Source organism: Oncorhynchus kisutch, linkage group LG1, assembly GCF_002021735.2.
Source record: "Oncorhynchus kisutch isolate 150728-3 linkage group LG1, Okis_V2, whole genome shotgun sequence".
Classification (NCBI taxonomy): domain Eukaryota; kingdom Metazoa; phylum Chordata; class Actinopteri; order Salmoniformes; family Salmonidae; genus Oncorhynchus; species Oncorhynchus kisutch.
Window position 1 is genome coordinate 10,952,091 of NC_034174.2, and position 13,774 is coordinate 10,965,864.

Genomic DNA, 13,774 nt, shown 5'->3' on the forward strand with positions numbered 1-13,774 from the left:
AGTCTCAGCCTGTCACACACCCAGTCTCACCCTGTCTCACCCGATCTCACCTAGTCTCACCCTGTCACACCCAGTCTCACCCTGTCACACCCAGTCTCACCCTGTCACACACCCAGTCTCACCCTGTCACACCTAGTCTCACCCTGTCACACACCCAGTCTCACCCTGTCACACCTAGTCTCACCCTGTCACACCCAGTCTCACCCTGTCACACCTAGTCTCACCCTGTCACACCTAGTCTCAGCCTGTCACACACCCAGTCTCACCCTGTCTCACCCGATCTCACCTAGTCTCACCCTGTCACACCCAGTCTCACCCTGTCACACCCAGTCTCACCCTGTCACACCTTCTCACCCAGTCTCACCCTGCCACACCTAGTCTCACCCTGTCACACCCAGTCTCACCCTGTCACACCCAGTCTCACCCTGTCACACCTTCTCACCCTGTCTCACCCTGTCACACCTAGTCTCACCCTGTCACACCCAGTCTCACCCTGTCTCACCCAGTCTCCCAGGACCCGTGGGAGTCAAAGGAGAGCCCTGATGTTAGAGACATGTATCTGACGTATGTTTTATACCCTTCTGTATAGAGACATTATCTAACACAGTATTAACGTATCAGTGGATTATTCATGTGTTATAATAGTTAGTGCAGCTAACTGTCTTATTACTCATCAATGCAATCAGAGGGATAGAAATGAAGAACTGTAAAACAAAATCCAACATGTTTTAAAATCCGGGCATTTATTTGTATAAAATGATGAGGAAGTACGTGTCAGTGAATTCATAATTACAAATGATAAATCCATACGGTGCCGTTTGACCCAAATGGTGGTGTCTGTTCATGAATAGAGACCGTTGACATCTACAGTAACACAGGCACTCCTGACAGGAGACTTTCTTTCTCAAATAGTTTAGTCACAACCTCATTTAAGTAGTTATGATTGTACAATGACTTGTGTAGTGTCTCTGGTACCATCAACACCTTCTATAATAGCCATTATACACTCTGTCAATCATCGTTACTGGAAAACATTTTGTCATTTTATACTCTGTCTCCCCCTCTCTACCTCTCTCTGTCTGCCCCTCTCTACCTCTCTCTGTCTGCCCCTCTCTACCTCTCTCTGTCTGCCCCTCTCTACCTCTCTCTGTCTGCCCCTCTCTACCTCTCTCTGTCTGCCCCTCTCTACCTCTCTCTGTCTGCCCCTCTCTACCTCTCTCTGTCTGCCCCTCTCTACCTCTCCACTTCTCTACCTCTCTCTGTCTGCCCCTCTCTACCTCTCTCTGTCTGCCCCTCTCTACCTCTCTCTGTCTGCCCCTCTCTACCTCTCTACCTCTCTCTGTCTGCCCCTCTCTACCTCTCTCTGTCTGCCCCTCTCTACCTCTCTCTCTCCCCCTCTTTACCTCTCTCTGTCTGCCCCTCTCTACCTCTCTCTGTCTGCCCCTCTCTACCTCTCTCAATCCCCCTCTACCTCTCCCCTTCTTTACCTCTCTCTCTCCCCCTCTCTACCTCTCTCTCTCTCCCCCTCTCTACCCCTCTCTCAATCCCCCTCTACCTCTCCCCATCTTTACCTCTCTCTCTCCCCCTCTTTACCTCTCTCTCCTCCCCTCTTTCTCTACCTCTCTCTCCCCCTCTCTCTTCCCCTCTTTCGCTCTCTCTACCTCTCGCTCTCCCTTCTCTACCTCTCTCTCTCGCTCTCTCTCCCCATCTCTACCCCTCTCTCTCGCCCTTTCTACCTCTCCCTCCCCCTCTTTCGCTCCCTCTCTCTCTCTCCTCTCCCTATCTCCTCTCCCTCTCTCTCTCTCTCTCTCTCTCCTCTACCTCTCTCTCTCTCTCTCTTTCCCTCTCTCTCTTTCCCTCTCTCTCTCCCTCTCCCTCTCTCTCTCCTCTCCCTCTCTCTTTCTCCTCTACCTCTCTCTCTCCTCTACCTCTCTCTCTCTCTCTCTCTCTCTCTCTCTCTCCCTCTCCCTCTCTCCTCTACCTCTCTCTCTCCCCCTCTTTCCCTCTCTCCCTCCCCCACTCTACTTCTCTTTAATACTTCAGACAGCGTGTGTAGGAGCTGTAGATGGTCCTGTCGACCCACCGCCGGAACTTGGACACCGCTGTGTAAACGCCCGGAAACTTGGCATCTCCGCAGCCGTTTCCCCATGATACCACACCGTAGACACGCCCCTCGCACACCAGCGGCCCGCCGGAATCTCCCTGGAAACCACAAGGTACACCAAACCCACACTCAGTTTCCATGACAACGTGTCTCATTTTCTGAGGCCACCACAAGGTAGGTAACTATCATGAGAAGAAAGGACATTTGGAATTACAATGTGATTGTGTTGTGTAACTATAGATTAAGGAAATAGGTTCTCGAACGCACCCTTAACTATCCTATACAGCTAGTGGGAACTGACAGGCCAATAGGGTGTGTTCAGAAACTCAACCTGTTACATCTATCAGGTCCAGTACCTTGCACGCGTCCTTGCCCCCAGCATTGTATCCGGCACAGATCATGTTGGAGGTGATGTTCCCATTGAAAGACTCGCTGCTGTTGCACCTGGCCGATGACACGATGGGCAGCTTGACAGTCCGCAGGGTGGAGGGGATCTGACCCCCTCCCAGAGAGGTGTACCCCCACCCCGACACACGACACACCCGCCCCGCCATAACCCCTGTACCCTGCCGAGGGAGGGGTGCCAGGGACACATAGCTACCCATCACCATGGGAACCCTCAGCTGCAAAGGGTGGAAGAAAAGAGATAGAGGGGGGAGTTGAATTGAGTTGAATTGAGTTGACTGATTTGAGTTGAATTGAGTTGACTGAGTTGAATTGAGCTGACTGAGTTGAGTTGAATTGAGTTGACTGAGTTGAGTTGAATTGAGTTGAATTGAGTTGAATTGAGTTGACTGATTTGAGTTGAATTGAGTTGACTGAGTTGAGTTGAATTGAGTTGAATTGAGTTGACTGATTTGAGTTGACTGATTTGAGTTGAATTGAGTTGACTGAGTTGAGTTGAATTGAGTTGAATTGAGTTGACTGATTTGAGTTGAATTGAGTTGACTGAGTTGAGTTGAATTGAGTTGAATTGAGTTGAGTGATTTGAGTTGAATTGAGTTGACTGAGTTGAGTTGAATTGAGTTGAATTGAGTTGACTGATTTGAGTTGAATTGAGTTGACTGAGTTGAGTTGAATTGAGTTGAATTGAGTTGACTGATTTGAGTTGAATTGAGTTGAAATGAGTTGACTGATTTGAATTGAGTTCACTGATTTGAGTTGAATTGAGTTGAAATGAGTTGACTGATTTGAGTTGAATTGAGTTGACTGATTTGAGTTGAATTGAGTTGAGCTGAGTTGACTGATTGAGTTGAATTGAGTTGACTGATTTGAGTTGAATTGAGTTGAATTGAGTTGACTGATTTGAGTTGAATTGAGTTGAGCTGAGTTGACTGATTTGAGTTGAATTGAGTTGACTGAGTTGTTGAATTGAGTTGACAGAGATGAGTTGAATTAGGCTGAGCTGAGTTGACTGAATTGTTGAATTGAGTTGACTGAGTTGTTGAATTGAGTTGACTGAGTTGAGTTGAGTTGAGCTGAGTTGACTGAGTTGAGTTGACTGAGTTGAGTTGAATTGAACAGAATAGAATTGAACTGAACTAAACTGAAATACATGTACTAAGTTATTACAAGGTAATTACAAATGTAATACACAGCTAGTTACTCTAATATAAGGCCTATCACTTGGCCAAACATCCTAAAACAGCTGTATACAATGATGTTATAATGAACATCAATATGAAAGGTAGGTGAATATGTACATGGTCTATGGTTGTATCCTGTACCTTGATGAGCATGATGTCAGCATTGTTGGTGGTCTTGTTGTACAGAGGATGGGGGATAATTCTGTGAGGTTTGGAATACTGCTCCGTTCCCTCGAACATACTCAGAGAGTAGTCCCCTGCTACAATCATCATCTGATCTGTCCTGGGAGGAGAGGCAAGGGAGACATCAGAGATACATTCAACCTCGGTGTTGGCATTATTGGAGCATTGCCATCTGCTCTGTCCTTAGACGGTGGAGTGCAATTTGAGCTGTGTTCAACTTGGCAAACACTGACTAACATTATTTAAAATACAAATCCCCTTCTGCTTTATGCAACAAATAACAAAGGAAAAGACATCTGTGGTGCGTTCAACGTCCCAAAAGTTTCCTTTGCGCTGACTGCCCTGAAGTGGGTGTATAGGTGGGTACAATGCTTCCCTGTGTGAAACAGGAACAATGTGACTGTTATCCTTTCTGAACCTACAACGTCTGACATGTTGACACCTCGTCGTGTAACGCACGCTGCGCTGCGATGACCGACATGCCAAGGTTGCTCTGCTGAGCCCAGTGTGTCTCTTATCGCCCTTACTGTCTGTCTGACCTCCCAGTCCCAAGACTCACTGAGGCTGCTAACAACAAACCAACAGAGATCAGGACGGATTCTTACAACTATAAAAACACATGAAAACAAATCACAGGTAAATGTGAAAACACACGTTAAAAACACACGTGGTTAAAAACACACGTTATAAACACACGTTAAAAACACACGTGGTTAAAAACACACGTGGTTATAAACACACGTGGTTAAAAACACACGTGGTTAAAAACACACGTGGTTATAAACACACGTGGTTATAAACACACGTGGTTAAAAACACACGTGGTTATAAACACACGTGGTTATAAACACACGTTATAAACACATGTTATAAACACACGTTATAAACACACGTTAAAAACACAAGTTATAAACACACGTTATAAACACACGTGGTTAAAAACACACGTGGTTATAAACACACGTTAAAAACACACGTGGTTAAAAACACACGTGGTTATAAACACACGTGGTTAAAAACACACGTGGTTAAAAACACACGTGGTTAAAAACACACGTGGTTAAAAACACACGTGGTTATAAACACACGTGGTTATAAACACACGTGGTTAAAAACACACGTGGTTATAAACACACGTGGTTATAAACACACGTTATAAACACATGTTATAAACACACGTTATAAACACACGTTAAAAACACAAGTTATAAACACACGTGGTTATAAACACACGTGGTTAAAAACACACGTGGTTAAAAACACACGTGGTTAAAAACACACGTGGTTATAAACACACGTAAAAAACACACGTGGTTATAAACACACGTTAAAAACACACTTGGTTATAAACACACGTTGTTAAAAACACGTTAAAAACACACTTGGTTATAAACACACGTGGTTAAAAACACACGTTAAAACACACGTGGTTAAAAACACACATTAAAAACACACGTGGTTAAAAACACACATTAAAAACACACGTGGTTAAAAACACACATTAAAAACACACGTGGTTATAAACACACGTTATAAACACACGTTAAAAACACACATGGTTAAAAACACACGTGGTTAAAAACACTCGTTAAAAACACACGTGGTTAAAAACACACGTGGTTATAAACACACGTTAAAAACACATGTTAAAAACACACGTGGTTAAAACACACGTGGTTATAAACACACGTTATAAACACACGTTATAAACACATGTTATAAACACACGTGGTTGAAAACATACGTGGTTATAAACACACGTGGTTAAAAACACACGTTATAAACATACGTGGTTATAAACACACGTGGTTGAAAACATACGTGGTTACAAACACACGTGGTTATAAACACACGTGGTTATAAACACACGTGGTTATTGGACGTGTGAACACCTGTGTGAAACAAATCATGTGAAATTCTAGTATTTTTTATATACATTTCATGAGTGGGACATGTGGTTTTTGGACACGTGTGAAGTTTTTAACATGTGTCAGAGACAGTAATACAGAGACAGTAATACAGAGACAGTAATACAGTAATACAGAGACAGTAATACAGAGACAGTAATACAGAGACAGTAATACAGTAATACAGAGACAGTAATACAGAGACAGTAATACAGAGACAGTAATACAGAGACAGTAATACAGTAATACAGAGACAGTAATACAGAGACAGTAATACAGTAATACAGAGACAGTAATACAGTAATACAGAGACAGTAATACAGTAATACAGAGACAGTAATACAGTAATACAGAGACAGTAATACAGTAATACAGAGACAGTAATACAGAGACAGTAATACAGTAATACAGAGACAGTAATACAGAGACAGTAATACAGTAATACAGAGACAGTAATACAGAGACAGTAATACAGTAATACAGAGACAGTAATACAGAGACAGTAATACAGAGACAGTAATACAGTAATACAGAGACAGTAATACAGAGACAGTAATACAGAGACAGTAATACAGTAATACAGAGACCAGTAATACAGTAATACAGAGACAGTAATACAGTAATACAGGACAGTACAGTAATACAGAGACAGTAATACAGAGACAGTAATACAGTAATACAGAGACAGTAATACAGAGACAGTAATACAGAGACAGTAATACAGTAATACAGAGACAGTAATACAGTAATACAGAGACAGTAATACAGAGACAGTAATACAGAGACAGTAATACAGAGGACAGTAATACAGAGACAGTAATACAGTAATACAGAGACAGTAATACAGAGACAGTAATACAGAGGACAGTAATACAGAGACAGTAATACAGTTAATACAGAGACAGTAATACAGAAGACAGTAATACAGAGACAGTAATACAGAGACAGTAATACAGAGACAGTAATACAGAGACAGTAATACAGTAATACAGAGACCGTAATACAGAGACAGTAATACAGAGACAGTAATACAGAGACAGTAACAGTAATACAGAGACAGTAATACAGATACAGTAATACAGTAATACAGTAATACAGAGACAGTAATACAGAGACAGTAATACAGAGACAGTAATACAGAGACAGTAATACAGTAATACAGAGACAGTAATACAGAGACAGTAATACAGTAATACAGAGACAGTAATACAGTAATACAGAGACAGTAATACAGAGACAGTAATACAGAGACAGTAATACAGAGACAGTATAATACAGAGACAGTAATACAGAGACAGTAATACAGAGACAGTAATACAGAGACAGTAAATACAGTAATACAGAGCCAGTAATACAGAGACAGTAATACAGAGACAGTAATACAGAGACAGTAATACAGAGACAGTAATACAGTAATACAGAGACAGTAATACAGAACCAGTAATACAGAGACAGTAATACAGAGACAGTAATACAGAGACAGTAATACAGAGACAGTAATACAGTAATACAGAGACAGTAATACAGAGACAGTAATACAGAGACAGTAATACAGAGACAGTAATACAGTAATACAGAGACAGTAATACAGAGACAGTAATACAGAGACAGTAATACAGAGACAGTAATACAGTAATACAGAGACAGTAATACAGAGACAGTAATACAGAGACAGTAATACAGAGACAGTAATACAGAGACAGTAATACAGTAATACAGAGACAGTAATACAGAGACAGTAATACAGAGACAGTAATACAGAGACAGTAATACAGAGACAGTAATACAGAGACAGTAATACATGGTTATTTCTCATTTTTGTGTATTTTTTTGTTCCGCTTGACTTTTTCAAATGTATTTTGTATTTATATTTTTTATCTTACTACTACAGTATTAGGAAAGAGCAAGTAAGAAAAACATGTCACTGTAGTACTGCACATCTGTATCATATGGATACAATGTTTAGAGTCATGCTAACTTCTCCTCAGTGTAATAAAGCAGTATATTGACGGACTCACCCTATGTTACAGTGAGCGGCTGTGAGCACCCAGTACTTGTGCACTAGCGATCCGCCACAGAAGTGCTGTCCCTTGGTGGTCTGTAAGGACACAATGTATTTGATGGAATTGGGGGCTGGAGCGTAACCTCCGACTATACGGTCCTGTATGACCTCCTGACCTGCAGGAAGACATGGAAACAAGGTGTGTAGTATTACACGGTATATGGGATGTGATATAATATACACTGAATGGACGACATATTAAGAACACCTTCCTCGTATTGAGTCAGATCCTGAAACATGGAAACAGAAACAGTTACATGATATTGTATGACAGATAGAAACCTGATTATAGTGTTGTAGGGCAGACAGATAGAAACCTGATTATAGTGTTGTAGGGCAGACAGATAGAAACCTGATAATAGTGTTGTAGGGCAGACAGATGGAAACCTGATTATAGTGTTGTAGGGCAGACAGATAGAAACCTGATTATAGTGTTGTAGGGCAGACAGATAGAAACCTGATTATAGTGTTGTAGGGCAGACAGATAGAAACCTGATAATAGTGTTGTAGGGCAGACAGATGGAAACCTGATTATAGTGTTGTAGGGCAGACAGATAGAAACCTGATAATAGTGTTGTAGGGCAGACAGATAGAAACCTGATTATAGTGTTGTAGGGCAGACAGATAGAAACCTGATAATAGTGTTGTAGGGCAGACAGATAGAAATCTGATTATAGTGTTGTAGGGCAGACAGATAGAAACCTGATTATAGTGTTGTAGGGCAGACAGATGGAAACCTGATTATAGTGTTGTAGGGCAGACAGATAGAAACCTGATTATAGTGTTGTAGGGCAGACAGATAGAAACCTGATTATAGTGTTGTAGGGCAGACAGATAGAAACCTGATAATAGTGTTGTAGGGCAGACAGATAGAAATCTGATTATAGTGTTGTAGGGCAGACAGATAGAAACCTGATAATAGTGTTGTAGGGCAGACAGATAGAAACTTGATTATAGTGTTGTAGGGCAGACAGATAGAAACCTGATAATAGTGTTGTAGGGCAGACAGATGGAAACCAGATTATAGTGTTGTAGGGCAGACAGATAGAAACCTGATAATAGTGTTGTAGGGCAGACAGATAGAAACCTGATTATAGTGTTGTAGGGCAGACAGATAGAAACCTGATAATAGTGTTGTAGGGCAGACAGATGGAAACCTGATTATAGTGTTGTAGGGCAGACAGATAGAAACCTGATTATAGTGTTGTAGGGCAGACAGATAGAAACCTGATTATAGTGTTGTAGGGCAGACGGATAGAAACCTGATAATAGTGTTGTAGGGCAGACAGATAGAAATCTGATTATAGTGTTGTAGGGCAGACAGATAGAAACCTGATAATAGTGTTGTAGGGCAGACAGATAGAAACCTGATTATAGTGTTGTAGGGCAGACAGATAGAAACCTGATAATAGTGTTGTAGGGCAGACAGATGGAAACCTGATTATAGTGTTGTAGGGCAGACAGATAGAAACCTGATAATAGTGTTGTAGGGCAGACAGATATAAACCTGATTATAGTGTTGTAGGCTAGACAGATAGAAATCTGATTATAGTGTTGTAGGGCAGACAGATAGAAATCTGATTATAGTGTTGTAGGGCAGACAGATAGAAACCTGATAATAGTGTTGTAGGGCAGACAGATGGAAACCTGATTATAGTGTTGTAGGGCAGACAGATAGAAACCTGATTATAGTGTTGTAGGGCAGACAGATACTAACCTGATTATAGTGTTGTAGGGCAGACAGATAGAAACCTGATAATCGTGTTGTGGGGCAGACAGATAGAAATCTGATTATAGTGTTGTAGGGCAGACAGATAGAAACCTGATAATAGTGTTGTAGGGCAGACAGATAGAAACCTGATTATAGTGTTGTAGGGCATACAGATAGAAACCTGATTATAGTGTTGTAGGGCAGACAGATAGAAACCTGATTATAGTGTGGTAGGGCAGACAGGTGGAAACCTGATTATAGTGTTGTAGGGCAGACAGATGGAAACCTGATAATAGTGTTGCAGGGCAGACAGATAGAAACCTGATAATAGTGTTGTAGGGCAGACAGATGGAAACCTGATTGTATTGTTGTAGGGCAGACAGATGGAAACCTGATTATAGTGTTGTAGGGCAGACAGATGGAAACCTGATTATAGTGTTGTAGGGCAGACAGATGGAAACCTGATTATAGTGTTGTAGGGCAGACAGATGGAAACCTGATTATAGTGTTGTAGGGCAGACAGATGGAAACCTGATTATAGTGTTGTAGGGCAGACAGATGGAAACCTCATTATAGTGTTGTAGGGCAGACAGATAGAAACCTGATTATAGTGTTGTAGGGCAGACAGATGGAAACCTGATTATAGTGTTGTAGGGCAGACAGATGGAAATCTGATTATAGTGTTGTAGGGCAGACAGGTGGAAACCTGATTGTAGTGTTGTAGGGCAGACAGGTGGAAACCTGATTAGTGTTGTAGGGCAGACAGGTGGAAACCTGATTGTAGTGTTGTAGGGCAGACAGGTGGAAACCTGATTAGTGTTGTAGGGCAGACAGGTGGAAACCTCATTATAGTGTTGTAGGGCAGACAGATGGAAACCTGATTGTAGTGTTGTAGGGCAGACAGGTGGAAACCTGATTAGTGTTGTAGGGCAGACAGGTGGAAACCTGATTAGTGTTGTAGGGCAGACAGGTGGAAACCTGATTAGTGTTGTAGGGCAGACAGGTGGAAACCAGCTGGAAAAACTGTGAAAAACCCCTGGAAAGGTCTAGAAATAATGTACAATATAATACATTACAAAACATGCAGAATGTGGAATAATACTGTTCCCATAACAACAACTTTCACACCTCTCAGACCCAGTAGAGAATACAGGCTCCTTTCACACCTCTCAGAACCAGTAGGGAATACAGGCTCCTTTCCCACCTCTCAGACCCAGTAGAGAATACAGGCTCCTTTCACACCTCTTAGAACCAGTAGAGAATACAGGCTCCTTTCACACCTCTTAGAACCAGTAGAGAATACAGGCTCCTTTCACACCTCTTAGAACCAGTAGAGAATACAGGCTCCTTTCACACCTCTTAGAACCAGTAGAGAATACAGGCTCCTTTCACACCTCTTAGAACCAGTAGAGAATACAGGCTCCTTTCACACCTCTTAGACCCAGTAGAGAATACAGGCTCCTTTCACACCTCTTAGACCCAGTAGAGAATACAGGCTCCTTTCACACCTCTTAGAACCAGTAGAGAATATAGGCTCCTTTCACACCTCTTAGAACCAGTAGAGAATACAGGCTCCTTTCACACCTCTTAGAACCAGTAGAGAATACAGGCTCCTTTCACACCTCTTAGAACCAGTAGAGAATACAGGCTCCTTTCACACCTCTTAGAACCAGTAGAGAATATAGGCTCCTTTCCCACCTCTTAGAACCAGTAGAGAATACAGGCTCCTTTCACACCTCTTAGAACCAGTAGAGAATACAGGCTCCTTTCACACCTCTTAGAACCAGTAGGGAATACAGGCTCCTTTCACACCTCTTAGAACCAGTAGGGAATACAGGCTCCTTTCACACCTCTTAGAACCAGTAGGGAATACAGGCTCCTTTCACACCTCTTAGAACCAGTAGGGAATACAGGCTCCTTTCACACCTCTTAGAACCAGTAGGGAATACAGGCTCCTTTCACACCTCTTAGACCCAGTAGAGAATACAGGCTCCTTTCACACCTCTTAGACCCAGTAGAGAATACAGGCTCCTTTCCCACCTCTTAGAACCAGGCTCCTTTCCCACCTCTTAGAACCAGGAGAGAATACAGGCTCCTTTGAGATCTCTTAGAACCAGTAGGGAATAGTTCTGCTGAGAACAACAGAATAGAGGCTCATTTCACCCTCCTGATAAAAAACATGATTATAATTACATCATTTAAATTCCGAAGTATGCATTACAAATAACCAATACACTTTGAACCAGTGTTGGTTCCTTGGTTTCGGGACAAAAATCCACCAGTGTTGTAAATGTTTTTCTACTTGTTACTCATAAACAAGGCAATAAAATCACAAAAATTTTAGGACCAAAAAAAGGATGTAAAGAACACAAAGGGTTAAGTACTTCTCCTTTTCATGTCCAGTGGTCTCAGCAGGCTCAGCTAGCATACATTAAAGTTGCTGGTTCTGTGACCTCCGACAGAGGCGAATAAAGGTTTCCCTATCTGACCTGACTTTCTACCTGTGTCCTCTAGTGTCTCCTCTAGGATGCATCCCAAATGGTATCCTGTTCCCTACATGATGCACTACTTTTGACCAGATCCCTATGGGCCCTGGTCGAAAGTAGTGCACTATATAGGGAATATGGTGCCATTTACATCCCCGTAGTGTTTCCTCTCTCCTCGATCTCACAGGGCTGTGTAACACCAGAGAGCTTGTCTTCACAGGGATGTGTAACACCAGAGAGCTTGTCTTCACAGGGCTGTGTAACACCAGAGAGAGCTTGTCTTCACAGGGCTGTGTAAACACCAGAGAGAGCTTGCCTTCACAGGGCTGTGTAACACCAGAGAGAGGAAAAATCCCTGTCATTGTTACTGTTGGTAATACAGTAAGTATAGCTCGGTTTCTAACTAGTTCTGGACAACAAGGCATGCTACATACAGAATCTCCTTTGTGCATGTTTTTTAGTCCAGAAAAAGGCTTCATCTGTGTTCAAGAAACCTGGCCTGTGAGTTCATCCCAGAAGGACAGATTAGATTTTCTGCTGACAACAGAATTTATAATCTAAATTCTGTTCTATTCAACATCAAAGGATCGTGACACCAATATAATACCTTTATAACAAGTGACAACAGATGTCTAGACCCTGAACATTATGTGTACTGCTGAGTAAACAGCTTTCTACTTTAGGAGGCAGTCAGCATGCAAAGACAAGCAATACAACACAATGCTAATCATGCATTGTTTTGTCGGGCATATTATTGAAAGCAATTCATATATAAAACACACAAATCATCAGCATATGCACACTGTTCCTAGGCCGTCATTGAAAATAAGAATTTGTTCTTAACTGACTTGCCTAGTAAAATAAAGGTAAAATAAATAAAATAAAAAACTCTGGGTCACATAAAAACCTGAATAAGTGATTATGAAGTATTCACTACATGAATAAAATGACAACTAGGGAGGAAAATGTTATACTTACAATTGACTGCCAAGAGCTCCAAAACTACATAGCACAGACAGACTACTAGCAGGTTCATGATGAGAGGAGAGAGTGGAGTGCAGGCTGAGCAGTGTGATGCAGTGCCGGACTGGAATAACACTTCTATATCCTCTCTCCTCTCTCTCTATAACAGGAAGAAGGACATCTCATCAGACAGCGATGAGCAGAGATCCTCAGATTTCTGAAAGTTCCGATTTCACTCATCATGGCCACACTGTCCAGATACAACGATATAGGATGGAGAGAGGGAGAGAGAGAGAGAGAAAACAAAAGCGAGAGAGAGAGAGAGAGAGAAAGCAAAAGAGAGAGAGAGAGAGAGAGAGCAAAAGAGAGAGAGAAAGCAAGAGAGAGAGAAAGAAAGAAAGCAAAAGAGAGAGAGAGAGAGAGAGAGAGAGAGAGAGAGAGAGAGAGAGAGAGAAAACAAAAGCAAGAGAGAGAGAGAGAGAGAGAGAGAGAGAGAGAGAAAGCAAAAGAGAGAGAGAGAGAAAGCAAAAGAGAGAGAGAGAGAAAGCAAAAGAGAGAGAGAGAGAGAGAGAAAGAAAGCAAAAGAGAGAGAGAGAGAGAGAGAAAGCAAAAGAGAGAAAGAGAGAAAGAAAAGATAGAGAGAGAGAGAGAAAGGAAGAGCAACAAAGTGCACCTTCATAAACTGTCCCCCTTCTTTGACCCCCTGACTCTCCACAGGGGCCCTTACAGTACATTACCCTGTCTCCATAGTAACATATCTCATGTCCTGTGT

General features: G+C 42.0%; 1 protein-coding gene across 1 annotated transcript; it reads right to left on the reverse strand.

The window, feature by feature from the left end:
* Positions 1-1,939: 1,939 nt before the first annotated feature.
* Positions 1,940-13,293, reverse strand: LOC109879142 (trypsin-like). The gene is made up of 5 exons (XM_031826551.1): positions 13,018-13,293; positions 7,799-7,958; positions 3,832-3,973; positions 2,461-2,727; positions 1,940-2,202 (listed from the first exon to the last, which is right to left on the reverse strand). Exons 1-5 carry the CDS (start codon positions 13,073-13,075, stop codon positions 2,032-2,034), a joined length of 798 nt encoding a protein of 265 aa, XP_031682411.1. The 5' UTR covers positions 13,076-13,293; the 3' UTR covers positions 1,940-2,031.
* Between the last annotated feature and the right edge of the window lie 481 nt (positions 13,294-13,774).